At 39.7% G+C, this 14,697-nt stretch overlaps 1 protein-coding gene and 1 non-coding gene across 2 annotated transcripts; one reads left to right on the top strand and one right to left on the bottom strand.

The window, feature by feature from the left end:
- The first annotated feature begins 1,564 nt into the window (after positions 1 to 1,564).
- Positions 1,565 to 1,668, top strand: LOC148545476 (small nucleolar RNA R71). The gene has a single exon (XR_015900395.1). It is a non-coding gene; the product is annotated as a small nucleolar RNA R71 (small nucleolar RNA).
- A 5,866-nt stretch (positions 1,669 to 7,534) lies between these two features.
- On the bottom strand, positions 7,535 to 8,164 carry LOC148545475 (zinc finger BED domain-containing protein RICESLEEPER 2-like). Its single transcript, XM_088499062.1, has one exon. The coding sequence runs from the start codon at positions 8,162 to 8,164 to the stop codon at positions 7,535 to 7,537; it is 630 nt and encodes a 209-aa protein (XP_088355188.1).
- Positions 8,165 to 14,697: the final 6,533 nt, after the last annotated feature.

Here is a 14,697-nt window from a genome sequence, read left to right as displayed (position 1 = left end):
TACATCGATAAGTGCTCTGGCCGTAGCTAGGAATGGTCTTCCCAATATGATTGGATGAGTGTGACTCTCTTCCATGTCCAGGATGACAAAGTCTGTTGGGAGAAAGTATTTTCCAACTTTTAGCAACACATTTTCCACCACTCCTATTGCTTACTTTTGAGTTTTGTCAGCCAGTCTGATGATTACATCTATGGATATTATCTCGTTGATCTGCAACCTCTTTGCCAGGGATAAGGGCAGTAAGTTGATGCTGGCCCCCAAATCACATAGTGCTCTATCGAACATAGTTTCACCTATGGCACAAGGGATGTGAAAACTCCCTAGATCTCTTCTTTTTGTAGGCAACTCAGGTTGAATAAGGGCACTACATTCCTTGTTCATCACTATAGTCTGGCCTCCTTTGAGTGAGCTTTTCCTGGGAAGAAGTTCCTTCATATACTTGATGAATGCGGGCATTTGTTGAATTGCCTTGATGAATGGTATGTTCACATACAAAGATGTAAACAAGTCTAGGAACCTTGAGTATATTCTTTTTCCCACAGCACCCTTGAGCAGTTGAGGGAAGGGTGCATAGAGCTTCAGCAGCTCTTGTTATGAGATTTCTGGTTCTTGGCGATCTCTATCCTCCTCCTTTGTTGAGTTGTCTTCAGGTTGTTTGCAAAGTTTGCCTTGCTTGTCTTCAGTCTCTTAATCACTCGCAGTGACCATTTTGCAATCTTCCCATCTTACTTTCTTTGCTTCTCCTTTGGGGTTTTTCTCCGTGTCACTTGGGAAGCTATCAGTAGGTTTGGGAATCTTCTCAGCTAAATATCCCACCTGGAATTCCAACTTCCTGATGGTCTCTGCCTGTTTCTTAATATTGGCTCACACCTCCTCTTTGAATACCTTATTTTCTTGAATCTCTTGGCATATTCCTTCAAGTAAGGCCTCAATCTTAGAGAGCTTGTCATCAATTGATAAGTGATTCGGAGCAGATGTGCTGTTTTGGTTTTGATAGGTGTGTGGAGAAGTGTTGTTGTGGGGGTGTTGAGATGTCCTCTGTGTAAATTGCTGGTGAGCTGCATTGTTGTTGTAGTTGTAACGTCTCTGGTCTTGGTTTTGATCCTGCTCACTTCCCCACCAAAAGTTTGGGTGGTTTCTCCATTCAGGGTTGTAGGTCTTGGAGTATGGATCATAGTTTTTCCTTGGTAAATTCTCAATGTAGTTGGCTTGCTCCTGACTCCCCTCTGCTTCTTCATTCACTCCCTCTTGGGTTGTTGATGAAGTGGAGATTGCTGCTACTTGGTTCATCTCCATCTTCTTGGTGAGGTCAACCAACTGATGGGTAATGAGCTTGTTTTGGGCCAACAGAGCATCTACATTGTTTAGCTCCATTACTCCTCTTGTGTTCCCTCTTTCGGAAGCATAGAAGTAGTCGTTCTCTGCTACTGTTTCAATAACATCTATGGCTTCCTCAATAGTCTTTTTCTTGTACAAAGATCCTCCGGATGAATGGTCTACGGCCTTCTTTGACTCATAAGAGAGTCCTTCATAGAAAATGTGCAGCTGCACCCATTCGTTGAACATGTCAGGTGGACACCTCCTTGTTAAGTCCTTGAACCTCTCCCAGGCTTCATATAGAGTCTCACCATCTTGTTGCCTGAAAGTTTGGACCTCAGCTCTCAGCCTATTGATTCATTGAGGAGGGTAAAATCTTGCTAAAAATTTGTTCACCACGTCTTCCCAAGTTGTCAAGCTTTTCCTTGGGAAGGATTCCAGCCACTTAGCTGCTTTATCCCTAAGTGAGAATGGAAACAAGAGCAGTCTATAGGTATCAGGATGAACACCATTAGACTTCACTGTGTCACATATTCTCAGGAAGGTGGTCAAATGTTGATTGGGGTCTTCTTGAACACCTCCTCCAAACGAACAGTTGTTCTGAACAAGGGTGATGAGCTGTGGTTTAAGTTCAAAATTGTTGGCATGGATTGTTGGCTTTTGGATACTACTTCCACAGTTGCCTGGGTTTGGATTGATGTAAGAGCCCAAAACTCTTCTATCCTCCCCAACATGATTTGCTCTACCTCCTCCCCCATGGTTGTGATCCTCTTCTTCATGATGGTTTTTCATGTTGTCTTACATGTTTGTTTCAAAGAATTCCTCTTCTTCCTCAGCACCAACCACTTTCTTTCCTCTTGCCTCCCTCCTTAATCTAAGAAGGTCCTCTCAGGTTCAGAATAGAAGGAAGTTGAAGCCCCGCTTCGTCTCCCTGTCATACAACCATCAAGTGCAAGCAAGAAAAGATAGGTGCTGAAAGTATTTGTGTCAGAATTACTGTTAGTTGTGGGTGATGCAATATATCAAACAGTTAGTGGGTTAGCACACAGAATTGAAAATAACAAAGTAAAAACAAAAGAGTAGAGGGGGAAGGGAAGCAGTTTAACTAAAACAAAAAGTAAATCACTCAAAAAGAAAATGAAATTCACAAAATAAAAATGCTCAATCTAGTGATCTTCCAATTTAATCATTGTTGATGCACAATCAATCCCGGCAACGGCGCCATAAACTTGATGCGAGGAAAACTTGTCTCTCAACAAATCTCCCTTCGGCAAGTGTACCGAATTTGTCATCAAGTAAAAACTCACAATAGAGTGAGGTCGAATCCCACAGGGATTGATTGATTAAGCAACTTTAATTAGAAGAATGTTCTAGTTGAGCGAATCCAGAATTTGGGTTGAGAGTTGCAGAAAATAAAATGGCGGGAATGTGAATAACAGAAAAGTAAATGCTAGAATTAAAGGACTGGAAGTAAATGACTGAAAATAAATTGCAGAATTGTAAATGGGAATGGGGGATTTGCTCATAAAAGTAAATGGCAGAAATTAAAGAGAATGGGTAAGATCAGAGATGGGGAGTTCATTAGGCTTAGGAGATGTTGCAATTCTCCGGATCAAGTTAATTTTCATCTCTTCCTCAATCAATGCACTCATTGATCTCCTTGGCAATCTTAAGTGATTGAATTACAATTTCTTGCAATTCAATCTCTCAAATCTTGATCAATAGCCAATTCCTTGGTCATTTGCTCATGAGAAGAGATGAAGTATGGTCACTGATTATACTACATGCATTTTCCAAATCAAGTATTGAGAGGGTTATAGTCACATACCCATCCAAACCCAATTTGGTCCAGCATGAGAAAGCATTTCTAGCTTGATCTCTTCATTCCTCTTTCAAGGTTCAAAAGAGATCCAAGTTTGAATAGCTTCTCTTCCAAGATAACTACTCAATGGGATGAAGATCGAAAGCTTTCAAGTAAAATCAAGAGAAAAGATAGAAGAAGAATAATGAAAATTAGTATTGATCCATCAAATTACAACAGAGCTCCCTAACCCAATGAAAGGGGTTTAATTGTTCATAGCTCTTGAAAATGAAAACAAAGATGGAGAATACATCATAAAACTAGAAAATGCAGAGAAGATAAAATATAGAGAGTAGTTCTCTTTTTCCCGCTTTTCCGAACTCCTTAACAATTCAAAGCTACTCCTATATATACTACTCTTCTCAGCTTCTAGTTTGTTCTTCAAGTCTTGGGCCTTTGGATCTTGAGTTTGAAGCAGTTCTTTTCTTCATTTGGGCTTGGCTTTACTTGCAGAGAGAAAGTGCTAAGTGGGCAGAGACTTTAGCTCAGGGCGTTAGGGGTGTTAACATTTAGTGAAAGTATAAGTTCGAGAACGTTAGTGACACTTAACATTTTCACTAACGTTCCAATGTACCCCCTTGCCTCACGTTAGAGCCCACGTTAACTAGGTTAACGTGGCTTCTAACGTGGCTTTGCCAACCTTCGAGAACGTTAGTGACACTTAACATTTTCACTAACGTTCCAATGTTCCCCTTTTTGCTTCACGTTAAAGCCCACTTTAACTAGGTTAACGTGGCTTCTAAAGTGGCTTTGCCAAACTTCGAGAACGTTAGTGACACTCAATATTGTCACTAACGTTCCAATGTGGCCCTAGATCTCACGTTAGAGTCCACGTTAACTAGGTTAACGTGGCTTCTAACGTGGCCATTCTTAGCCATCCCAACGTTAGTGACAATGTTGAGTGTCACTAACGTTGGCTCATCATTCATTCCTCATCGTTAGCTTCCACGTTAACTAAGTTAACGTGGAAGTTAACGTGGCTCCTTGGGGGGTTGTGTGGTTGCTTCCAACGTTAGTGACAATGTTGAGTGTCACTAACGTTGTTGACAACTCTCACTTCTTACGTTAGCTCCCACGTTAACCAAGTTAACGTGGGAGTTAACGTGGTGTGTTGCATCCTTAGGCCAATGTTAGTGACAATGTTGAATGTCACTAACGTTGGCTTCTCTTCCCCCTTTAACGTTAGAGGCCACGTTAACTAGGTTAACGTGGGCTCTAACGTGGCCACTCATGAGTGTTTGCCAACGTTAGTGACAATGTTAAGTGTCACTAACGTTGGCTCAACTTCCTTTCTCCACGTTAGAGTGCACGTTAACTTAGTTAACGTGACTCTTAACGTGGGCAATGATGGCTTTGAGAGTGTTATTGGCAATCACTTTTCTCATTAACCTTGCAAGTTACCTCCCTTTCCTTGCTTCCTTTGCTCCTGAAATCAAGCAACAGAGTGCATCAAAGTTCTAGTCTAAGTCATGGGTAATGCAGCATACAATTTGTCACTAAATTCATGCAAAATCCTCATGAAATAATGTAAAATGCACAATGTATGCTTGAATCAAGGTGTAGGTGAATATCTACCCAAAACTAGCTTATTTCTTAAAGAAATGCATGAAACTACCCTAAAAACAGTAAAGAAAAGGTCAGCAAAACTGGCCAAGATGCCCTGGCATCAAAAGAACCCTTCAAAGTAAAGGAGGTTAAGCCATATGGGGTAGTGGAATTATTTGCCCCTCAAAGTGATACAACTTTCAAGGTGAATGGACATAGAGTGAAGAAGTACCAAGGCTACAAATCACCAAGGGAAATGGAGGTGCTCCTGCATGAGGATGCACCAAAAGGAGAGGAAGCTTAAGCGAATGACCGTCCAACTTAAGGACGTTAAAGAAAAGTGCTTGGTGGGAGACAACCCACCATGGTAAGATCCACCTTGTATATACTTTCTTGCCTCTAGCTTTAGATTCTTCTGAATTTTGTGATTTCTTGGTGTTGTTGAGTTGCTTAGGTATGCTAGCTTTTGTTGATTTTGTTGAATTGTTATGATATTCATGTAGATTTCATTAATCTTGGTATGGATAAATTGATAAGTTTGAGGAAAATGCTTTATTTTGAGTGGTGCATGAATTTGTGAGTGTTTTGTTGACTATCTAGCTTGAATACCTGCCAGGAATGTGTTAAAATACCTTTCTCTATGTTAAAAATAAAAAGGGGGTGCACGTGTAAGCGCACAGAACGCGTGCGCGTCGCCTGCATTTTCGCAAGTCTGGGCACTTTTTTTCGAGAGTTGCGCAAGGATTGCGCAAGCAATGCGCAAAAATGCGCAACTCCTGCTCACGCGTGCGTGCATAGCAAGCTCACGCATCGTTTTGCCCCCTTCCTTGTCCACGCGTGAGCGCACATGACGCGTACACGTCGGTCGCTATGTATAACAATCTGGGTACCTTTTTCCTGAGAGTTGCGCAAGCATTGCGCAAGCAATGCGCAAAACGCGCAACTCCTCCTCACGCGTGCGCGCATAGCACGCTCACGCATCGTTTTGCCATCTTGCACACCCACACGTGCGCGCACATGACACGTACGCGTCGGTCGCCTTACCTGCGTTCCCAGTACACAACACTCGAGACTTGCGCGAGCATTGCGCAAGCAATGCGCGAAATGCACAGTTGCTTTCACGCGTGCGCACACTATGACGCGTATGCGTCCTTTACCTGTTCCCCTACCCACGCGTACGCGTAGGTGGCACCCACGCGCTCCTCTTATTTTCATCATTCCACGCATACGCGTGGCTTGCACGCGCGCGTCGATCCTCGGACGCAGGTAATGCACCAGTGCGCCCTGTTTCAAATTTTTCTTCTCACCTCCTTCTTCCACCTTCTTCTTCCTCTTCTCCACTCTTCTTTCCCTTTCCCTCCTCACCACTTCTCTCGCCCACCACCACCAGCGACTTCACCCACTGGCGACCACCACCTCCGGCGGTCCCCACTTTTCTCTCTTCCCTCCTCCCCTTTCTCTTACTTGCACCTTATCTTTTCTATTCCTCTCAAGGTCATATTCTTTTCCTTTCTCTTTGTCTTTACTTTATGCCTTTCTTTCTTAATTGCATGTTTTTACTTTCTCTCATTTCTCTTAGTTGCACTTTGTTTAATTTACTCTTGTTTATTTACTTTCTCTCCTCTTTTTCTTGACATTTTCTATGGATGTTGAAATTTGAGTTATCTCTTTCCTTGATGGGTTGGTTTGTTATCTTTTGATTCCTTTGTGATTATGTGATGTTGATTTGATGTTGGGTATATCATTGTCGGGTATTGCACTTTTGCATTTACTCAATGTACTTATGGTTTGGATGTTGCACACCAAGTCTTTGTTGAATTGCACCTATCACAATTTTAGTCAATTTTGACACTATGCTTTCAAATTGGTGCTCTTCTATTAATACACTTGCCTTCTTATTGTACATTGAGCTCATTGCACTCCGTCTTTATCACTTATATTTGTATACCCATTAGGGGTGAGCACGGGTTGGTTTGGTTCGGGTTCAAGGTAAAATTAGAACCGAACCGATCAAAAAGTAATTGGTTCGGTTTGGTTCGGATTTTTGTTTTTTTTTTTGCTTGTACCTGAACCAAACCAAACCGATTAAGAGTGGGTTGGTTCGGTTCGGGTAGCGAGTACCCGATGACTTTGAAATTAAAAAAAAAAAACAAATTGGCAAATTTTTATGTTAAAAATTCAACAAATATAATAAACATGTAACATCAACAAAAATAATGCAAACATATTAAACACCAAATACATTAAAAACTAAACTCATCAAAATCCAAACATATTAATATTGAATAATCTTGTCTAATGAAAATATAAAAGTGCAATAGAAATATTAGAAGTTAAATACAAAAGTCTAGTGAATAATCTTTGAAAAAAACTAAAACCAAAACACAATAAAATCTAAACATTAGAAGCTCAATACAAAAGTGCAATAGAAATATTTGTTTTTCAAAGTCTTCACTCCATAATCCTTCACTCCATCAACCAAGCATATTCAAGAGAGGAGTTGTGACCTTCAAAAAATCAGCATATAATTAGCTAATGTCAACATATAAAATTGATTAATTAAAAGAAATTCAACAAATAACAGTAAATAAAAATGTTAACCTCAAATTGTTGTAAACAACATCAACTCTAATGGCTTGATGAGATATTGTTAAAGCTGAGAGCTCTACATTCACAGTAATTAAATTATTATTAGAGACTCAACAATAACAACAATTACATAATAATTTAAAGAAATATAATTTAAAAATAGTTACCTAATTCAAGTTTTTCTTGGTCCTCAAGTTCTTGCTTTAAGTCATACATCTTCTCTTAAGTCTTCAACCAATTTTGTGCCCAAATTAGAGACTCAACGGTAGAAGGACTTAATGAGCTTCTAAATTGGTCAAGCACACGACCACTAGTACTAAATGCCGACTCAGAAGACACGGTAGAGACGGGAATAGCCAACAAATCCCTAGCCATGTGAGCAAGAGCATAATACTTCATTGATTTCAATTTCCACCAACGCAAAATGTCAAAACCGGGAATGTTATCCTCCACATCATCTTCCATGTATCTTTCAAATTCATTCCTTTTGACCTCACCTTGCTTTTTCTTAACCCTCATTTTAAACTCATCTTCGAAGCCATCTTCCTCCTCAATTGCATTTTCACCACCAACCCCATGATCATGAGAGGCAATGCTAGAATTAAAACTACCAGAAGAACTACCATCTGGAAGGGGATACATCATGGAGTAATAATCAAACAACTTATGAATGATCTCCTTCAATTTTTTCAACATATCTTTGGCTTGATTCAACCCATACACCCGATTAAGAAAAAATTCAACATACTCATACTTGTAACGAGGATCAAGAAAAACAGCCAAAAAGAGAAAGTAATTTATCCCATCACCCTCCCAATATTTGTCTAGTTTCACTTTCATTTGTCTCGCCATCTTTTGCAAACCAACATCATTACTCTTTCTCCACTTATTCAAAGTTTATTGAATGTCACACAACATATTAAAAAATTATTACATGTAACATTCAAAGAACCAGAAAAAGTAAGAGTTGCATCATAAAATATCTTCAAGAACTTCACAAACACACGTGCCCTTGTCCAATCATTAGCATCAGGAGGTCCTCCTTCAGACTCAAGTGCCAACAAATAAAATGAGTCTTGATAACTAAGCCGACTAAAAGCCGATTCAAATTTCTCAGCAGCCTCTAGCATCAAATAGGTAGAGTTCTACCTAGTAGGCACATCTAACACTACACTAGATTTAGAAGTTATATTAGCCTCTCGAACACACCTCTTAAAAGCTTGCATCCTAGCAGGAGATGACCTAACAAACTTGCATGCAATTCTGATTTTAGTTATTGAGCTATCAATCTCTTTCATACCATCACCGACAATTAGATTTAATATATGAGCACAACACCTCATATGCATGAACTCCCCATTTAACAATGTTGACCCATTCCAATCACCCATGCCTCTAAGTAAATACGAAATTGCAACACCATTAGCACTAGCATTGTCAACAGTTACACAATATATCCTTCTAATACCCCACTCTTGCAAGCACTGTTCTATGGCTCTCCTTATAATTTCACCCTTATGATCAGTAATCAATCCAAAATTCAAAATTTTTTTATGCAATGTTCAAGACTCATCAATATAATGCTCAATCACACACATATAATTCAAATTCTGAATTGAGGTCCAAATATCGGTAGTAAGGGAAACCATTTGGCGATTTTCAGATAACAATGTTCTCAACTTCTCTTTTTCATATCTAAACAAAGCCATACAATCTCTAGCAATTGTCCAACGGGAGGGAACCTAGGTTGTGCTTTACTCATAAATTATCTAAAGCCTTGAGCCTCAACAAATTTAAAAGGAAGTTCATCAACAATTATCATATTTGTAAGAGTAAGACGAGTTTCCTCTTGATTAAAATCAACAAGCTTCATAGTGACTACATTAGGGTCATCCTCAAATTGACTCCCAAGTGCAATAGTTTTCTGCCCCTTTTCAGCTTACTTATGAGGGTTTTTAGTGCAAATTCTTAAATGTTTATGCAAGTTTGTTGTACCATGACTAGAAATATTGCATGCATATATTTTTTTACAATAGTTGCAGTAAGCTTCATTAGGAGAACTTTTAGTAAAATGCGCCCAAACACTACTAGGTGCTCTACTGGGTTTACGTTTTACCTCTTTTGGAGGCTCGCCAGTAGTTCCAGCAGCTTCGGTTTGTGTTTCTGATGAAGGATTTGAGGCAGGCAACGCTAGGGGAGCTGGACTTTGTGATGTTCCACCAGAAAGACCATCATTCTCAGTAGCGAGAGTGGCTGCACTTGGAGAAGAAGTACTTCCAACAACCGAATCACTTTTAGGGTTAGTTTTCCCCCCTTTTTTTGAATCTGCAAAATACTTAAAATAAGAGAAGTCATGTATTTATTATTAACCAATTAATACAATTGAAAGACCTTACTGCAGAATATTTATTAACAAGATAAAATCATATATTAGTGAAATCAACTTGCTGGAGAGGGAAATTAATACTTAATGTCACAATTTGACAGTACCTAAGTCCTTCTAATAGTTACTACTTTACAGACACCGGTTTAAATTAATCAAATCAACTCAATTAACAAGATAAAATCACATATTAGTGAAATTGCATGATAGATAAAAAAAAGAATAAATACATATACAAATAGGAATACAATAATCATGATAATTGCACTCCATCATCACTTGCTACATCCTTAATGTCAACCTATATCTTATGATTCAATACAAAATAAACTCAATTAAAAAGATAAAATCACATATTAGTGAAATCAACTTGCTGGAGAGGGAAATTAATACTTAATGTCACAATTTGACAGCACCTAACTCCTTCTGATGGATACTACTTTACAGACATCGGTTTATATTAATAAAATCAACTCAATTAACAAGATAAAATCACATATTAGTGAAATTACATGATAGATAAAAAAAAGAATAAATACATATACAAATTGGAATACAAATATCATAATAATTGCACTCCATCATCACTTGCTACATCCTTATTAATGTCACCTTGCCTTCAGCGTAATGTTTTATGTTTGGTTTCAACTTCAAATTCTAAGGGGGCTTCTAGTTTTTAGTGAACATCAATTATCAAACTCTAAGAGTTTGGTCTCTGTTATAAATATCTGCTACCATGAATTATAATAGTAACTGCATAGCAATTAGCATAATATTTTTGAAGTTAAAAATCAAAATTAGCTTATAGAAGATCCTCAGTTCAAAATCAAATCAAGCTTTTACATAACAGTAAGATTCTATTAATATTAAAAAAATTGAACAGCACGATTGTTTCAGAGTGATCAAGATTACTTTATTCAACAACAAATAAGAATGTATAATTTCAAAAATTGAACAGAAAATAAAATAATTAACAGTTTAACATATAACATTCCCCAAAAATTATAGACTAACCTGAATGAGTGACCAGACAAGACGACGCTAGAGCCTGGAGGAAGCTGGCTGCTGGAGAGGGAACGGCTGACTGAAGACGAAGCTGGCTGCTGGAGAGGGAACCGCGAACAACGATGCTAATAGAGATACCGATTGAGACGCCAACAACCGGGAGAAAGTTGGTTGCTGCGTCGCTACCGCTACGAGGAAGACGATACACCAGATGGTCCCACGGACGAGGTGGAGAAGACGATGCGCCTGACGCCTAATGGAGAAGACGATGAAGATTGGAGAAGCTGCCAAGCTGGTTGCATGGTAGGAGGAAGCTCTGCGCCTCTGCCTCTGCTAGGGTTTCGCCATGGTTTGGTAACTTTGGTTATGCCGTTAGTGAGATTGTGTATTAGGGTTATCAGGTTATGCGTTTACAAAGTCATGTATATATATATATATAATTAATTATAATCGGGTATACGGGTTGGTTCGGGTTCCACGCTCCCAAAACTGATACCCAAACCAATCATCAGCAAATGTCATCGGTTTGGTTCGGATCAGACCCGATTACCCATCGGTTCCTGAACCAATTTAATTGGTACGGTTTGGGTCCGGGTGGGTAATCGGGTACCCGCTACCCATGCTCACCCCTAACCAATTTAATCGGGTTCTTGATGGGTTGGTTTGTTATCTTTTGATTCCTTTGTGATTATGTGATGTTGATTTGATGTTGGGTATATCATTGTCGGGTATTGCACTTTTGCATTTACTCAATGTACTTATGGTTTGGATGTTGCACACCAAGTGTTTGTTGAATTGCACCTATCACAATTTTAGTCAATTTTGACACTATGCTTTCAAATTGGTGCTCTTCTATTAATACACTTGCCTTTTTATTGTACATTGAGCTCATTGCACTCCATCTTTACCACTTATATGTGCATACCCATGACTTGCTTCCTTAGGTCATAGTGTAAGAATTGTATTTCACCCCTCTCGAACTCCACTTTATTCATTTTGCATGCCTTATTATTTTGGAGATAGATTGGGTAATTGATTTTCTTGCGCATTTTATCTTTCTTGCATATGTCACTTGGGGTTGTTAGCGATGCTTGAGTCATTTCTTCTCATGCCTTACTTGCATGCCTTTTTCACTCTTTCATCCTATGCTAGTGCATTGCTCCGTATTTCAATGGTTGTCTTGCTTGCATGTTGAAGCTGTCATGTTTTCAAGATACCTATTCGTTTGTGGCGTTGTTTCTCACTAGCATGTTATAATTTGAGTGTGGTCTCTTTGAGTTTAATGTCTTCTCTTTCCTCTCCTTTTTCGGATGGCCATAAAAAAGGACAAGGAAAAGGCACAGAAGAAGCTGCCTCCCAAAAGGGCACCTCAAAAATCCACCGCAAAAGTGCACTGATACGCGAAAAATTAAATTCACGTAATTACCGGCAAGTATACCGGGTCGTATCAAGTAATAAAACTCACTAAGAGTGAGGTCGATCCCACGGAGATTGGTAGATTAAGCAACTTTAGTTAAATGGTAGATTTATTCAAGCAAACATGGTTTTGATTGCATGAGATTTGTGATTTTTGAACATAATTGCAAAAATTTAAATGGCAAAGAATTTAAAGAACTAGAAGAAAGAAAGAAGATGAAAGTAAATAACTGAAACTTAAAATGAAAGAAACTTAAGTGACATTAAAGATAAATTACAAGAAAGTAAAGATTGCAGAATTTTAAAGAGCATAAGAGTAAATAGCAAGAAATATAGAAACAGAATGTAAATGACAAGAATAATGAATTGCAAGAATGTAGAAAGGAAATGGGGTAATGGGTATTCAAACAACTAAAGAGCAAAAGAAATGAGAATTGATGATGGAGAGGATCATTAGGGATCAGAGATGCAAATTCTCCTGAATTGATGTTGATCAATTCCTAATCCAAGCCACACAACTTCCAGAATCTCAACTAAGGGAGGTTACATCTCACATACCAACCAAAGTGTATTGATTAAGGAAATCATGAAAGGATGAACTCTAAACTGAATTATGTGACTCCTTTCTCAAATTCACCACATAATTCATATAGATTAATCCCCTCTCGATGGTGATTGAATCTTTAAAGAACAAGAGTTTCCTCTTGGATTAACCACTTGAATTAAGAAGGAGGAGAAGAGTTATCAATTCATTCAAACAAGCAGAGCTCTTCCCCCTAATGAAAGTGGGGTTTAGTGAATCATAGCTCCAATTTCAACAACAATTGCCATAGATGAAAATTAAACTAAGTGTAGATAAGAATGAAGAAGAAGAAGAAGAAGTTCTTAAAACTGAAATTCAAAATTGCAAGAAAAACAAAATAGCATATGGTTGAGAAGCCGTGAAAACCAAAAAAACTCCAAGTGTAAAAGTAAAAGTGTCTAAGAGTAAAAATTGCTAAAATAAAAGTCCCAAAAGTCCCCTCAAAGTACCAAACTCTTCTCTATTTATACTACTCCTAAAACTCCTTCAGAGATCTTTAATTTGGGCTAGCAATGTGGGCTTTCTCTTTGTTGAATTCCTGGCTTAATGGAAGAAGTGTTGCTAAACATGGAAGGAGGAGTTCATTCATAATGCTTCTGGCCCAATGGCTTGGCGTTTTTGCCAATAACGCTAGCCTTAATGCACGTTGGCAACGTTCATGGTATTTTCCTGGGAGTGGGCTTTGATACTTGGGCGTTGTTAGCCCAAGTTGTTGCTAACAACTTGCTTTTCTTCTTCTTGGCTCTACTTTCATGCTTAATGTTGCTCAGAATTTGAGTGTCAATCCTCTGCTTCAATATGGACTATCATACATCATTGGAAAGCTCAAAGTGTCTTCTTTCTAATGCACTTGGAATCATCTTAATTGGATTTTTCTAGCTCAAGTTATGCTTCCTCAAAGAAGGTAAGGTCAGGCTGCCAAGTTTGTTGGAGTTGTTGCTGAACACGCCCCTCTCTTCCAAGTTGGCAACGTGCCAAACCTCCCAAGGCTGAAACATGGGGCTGGCGTTGTTGCTGAACACTCCCCCTTGTTGGCACGTTGCCAACGTGTTCGTGCTTTCCTTATGGCCCCAAGCATTCTTTGCTGCGTTGTCACAAAACACTCCAACTCTTCCTGGAGTTGGCAACGTGCAGGATCACTTCCCAGGGTTGCTTTCTTGCTTGCTGCGTTGTTGCCAAACACGCCTATAGAAGCTGGCGTTGGCAACGTGCTTGAGTTGGAGAGGCATCAACCAAGTTGCTTTGAGTTGTTGCCAAACACGCCAATGAAGGCTGGCGTTGGCAATGTGCTCGATGGGTGGAAATCCAAGGCTTGCTGCGTTGCCTTGGAACACGTCTCTTGTTCCTGGCGTTGGCAACGCCAGCTTCTCCCCTTCCTGGGTCAAGCCTTGATGTTGTCTTCAAACACAGTAGTGAAGCAGCACGTTGGCAACGTGCTCTCCAAGATTGCCTCCTTCCAAGCTTTCCTCCCTGGCGTTGCCTCTAAACACTCTAGTGAAGCAGCACGTTGGCAACGTGCTCTCCAGGATTGCCTCCTTCCAAGCTTTCCTCCCTGGTGTTGCCTCTAAACACTCTAGTGAAGCAGCACGTTGGCAACGTGCTCGAGCTTCCTTGGCTGGACAAAATCTTCTAGCTCAGCGATGCCTTGAAGAACGCCTATACATTCCCACGTTGGCAACGCCCTCGAGCTCCTCCCTGGCCCAATTCCTTGCTTGCCTGCGTTACCATCAAACACTCACCCTTTCTCCAAGTTGGCAATGCCCAAATGTGTTCTCCAGGGCTGCCTTGCATTATTGGGCGTTGTTGATGGACACTCTAGTTGAAGTGCAAGTTGGCAACATGCAACTCCTCTATATTCATTCCCCAGGGCTGCCTGGCGTTGCCTAGGAGCACGCCCTTGTTCCTGGCGTTGGCAACGCCCAACTCCTCTTCTTCTTTCCCAGTTTACTTCTTGGCGTTGTTGCCAAGCACTCCAATGTAACTCCAAGTTAGCAACGT

The sequence above is a fragment of the Arachis ipaensis genome, chromosome B9, assembly GCF_059453495.1.
Source record: "Arachis ipaensis isolate K30076 ecotype BB chromosome B9, ASM5945349v1, whole genome shotgun sequence".
NCBI classification, from domain to species: Eukaryota; Viridiplantae; Streptophyta; class Magnoliopsida; order Fabales; family Fabaceae; genus Arachis; species Arachis ipaensis.
Note: the sequence above shows the minus strand (reverse complement) of the source record. Positions and strands in the feature narration are given on the sequence as shown.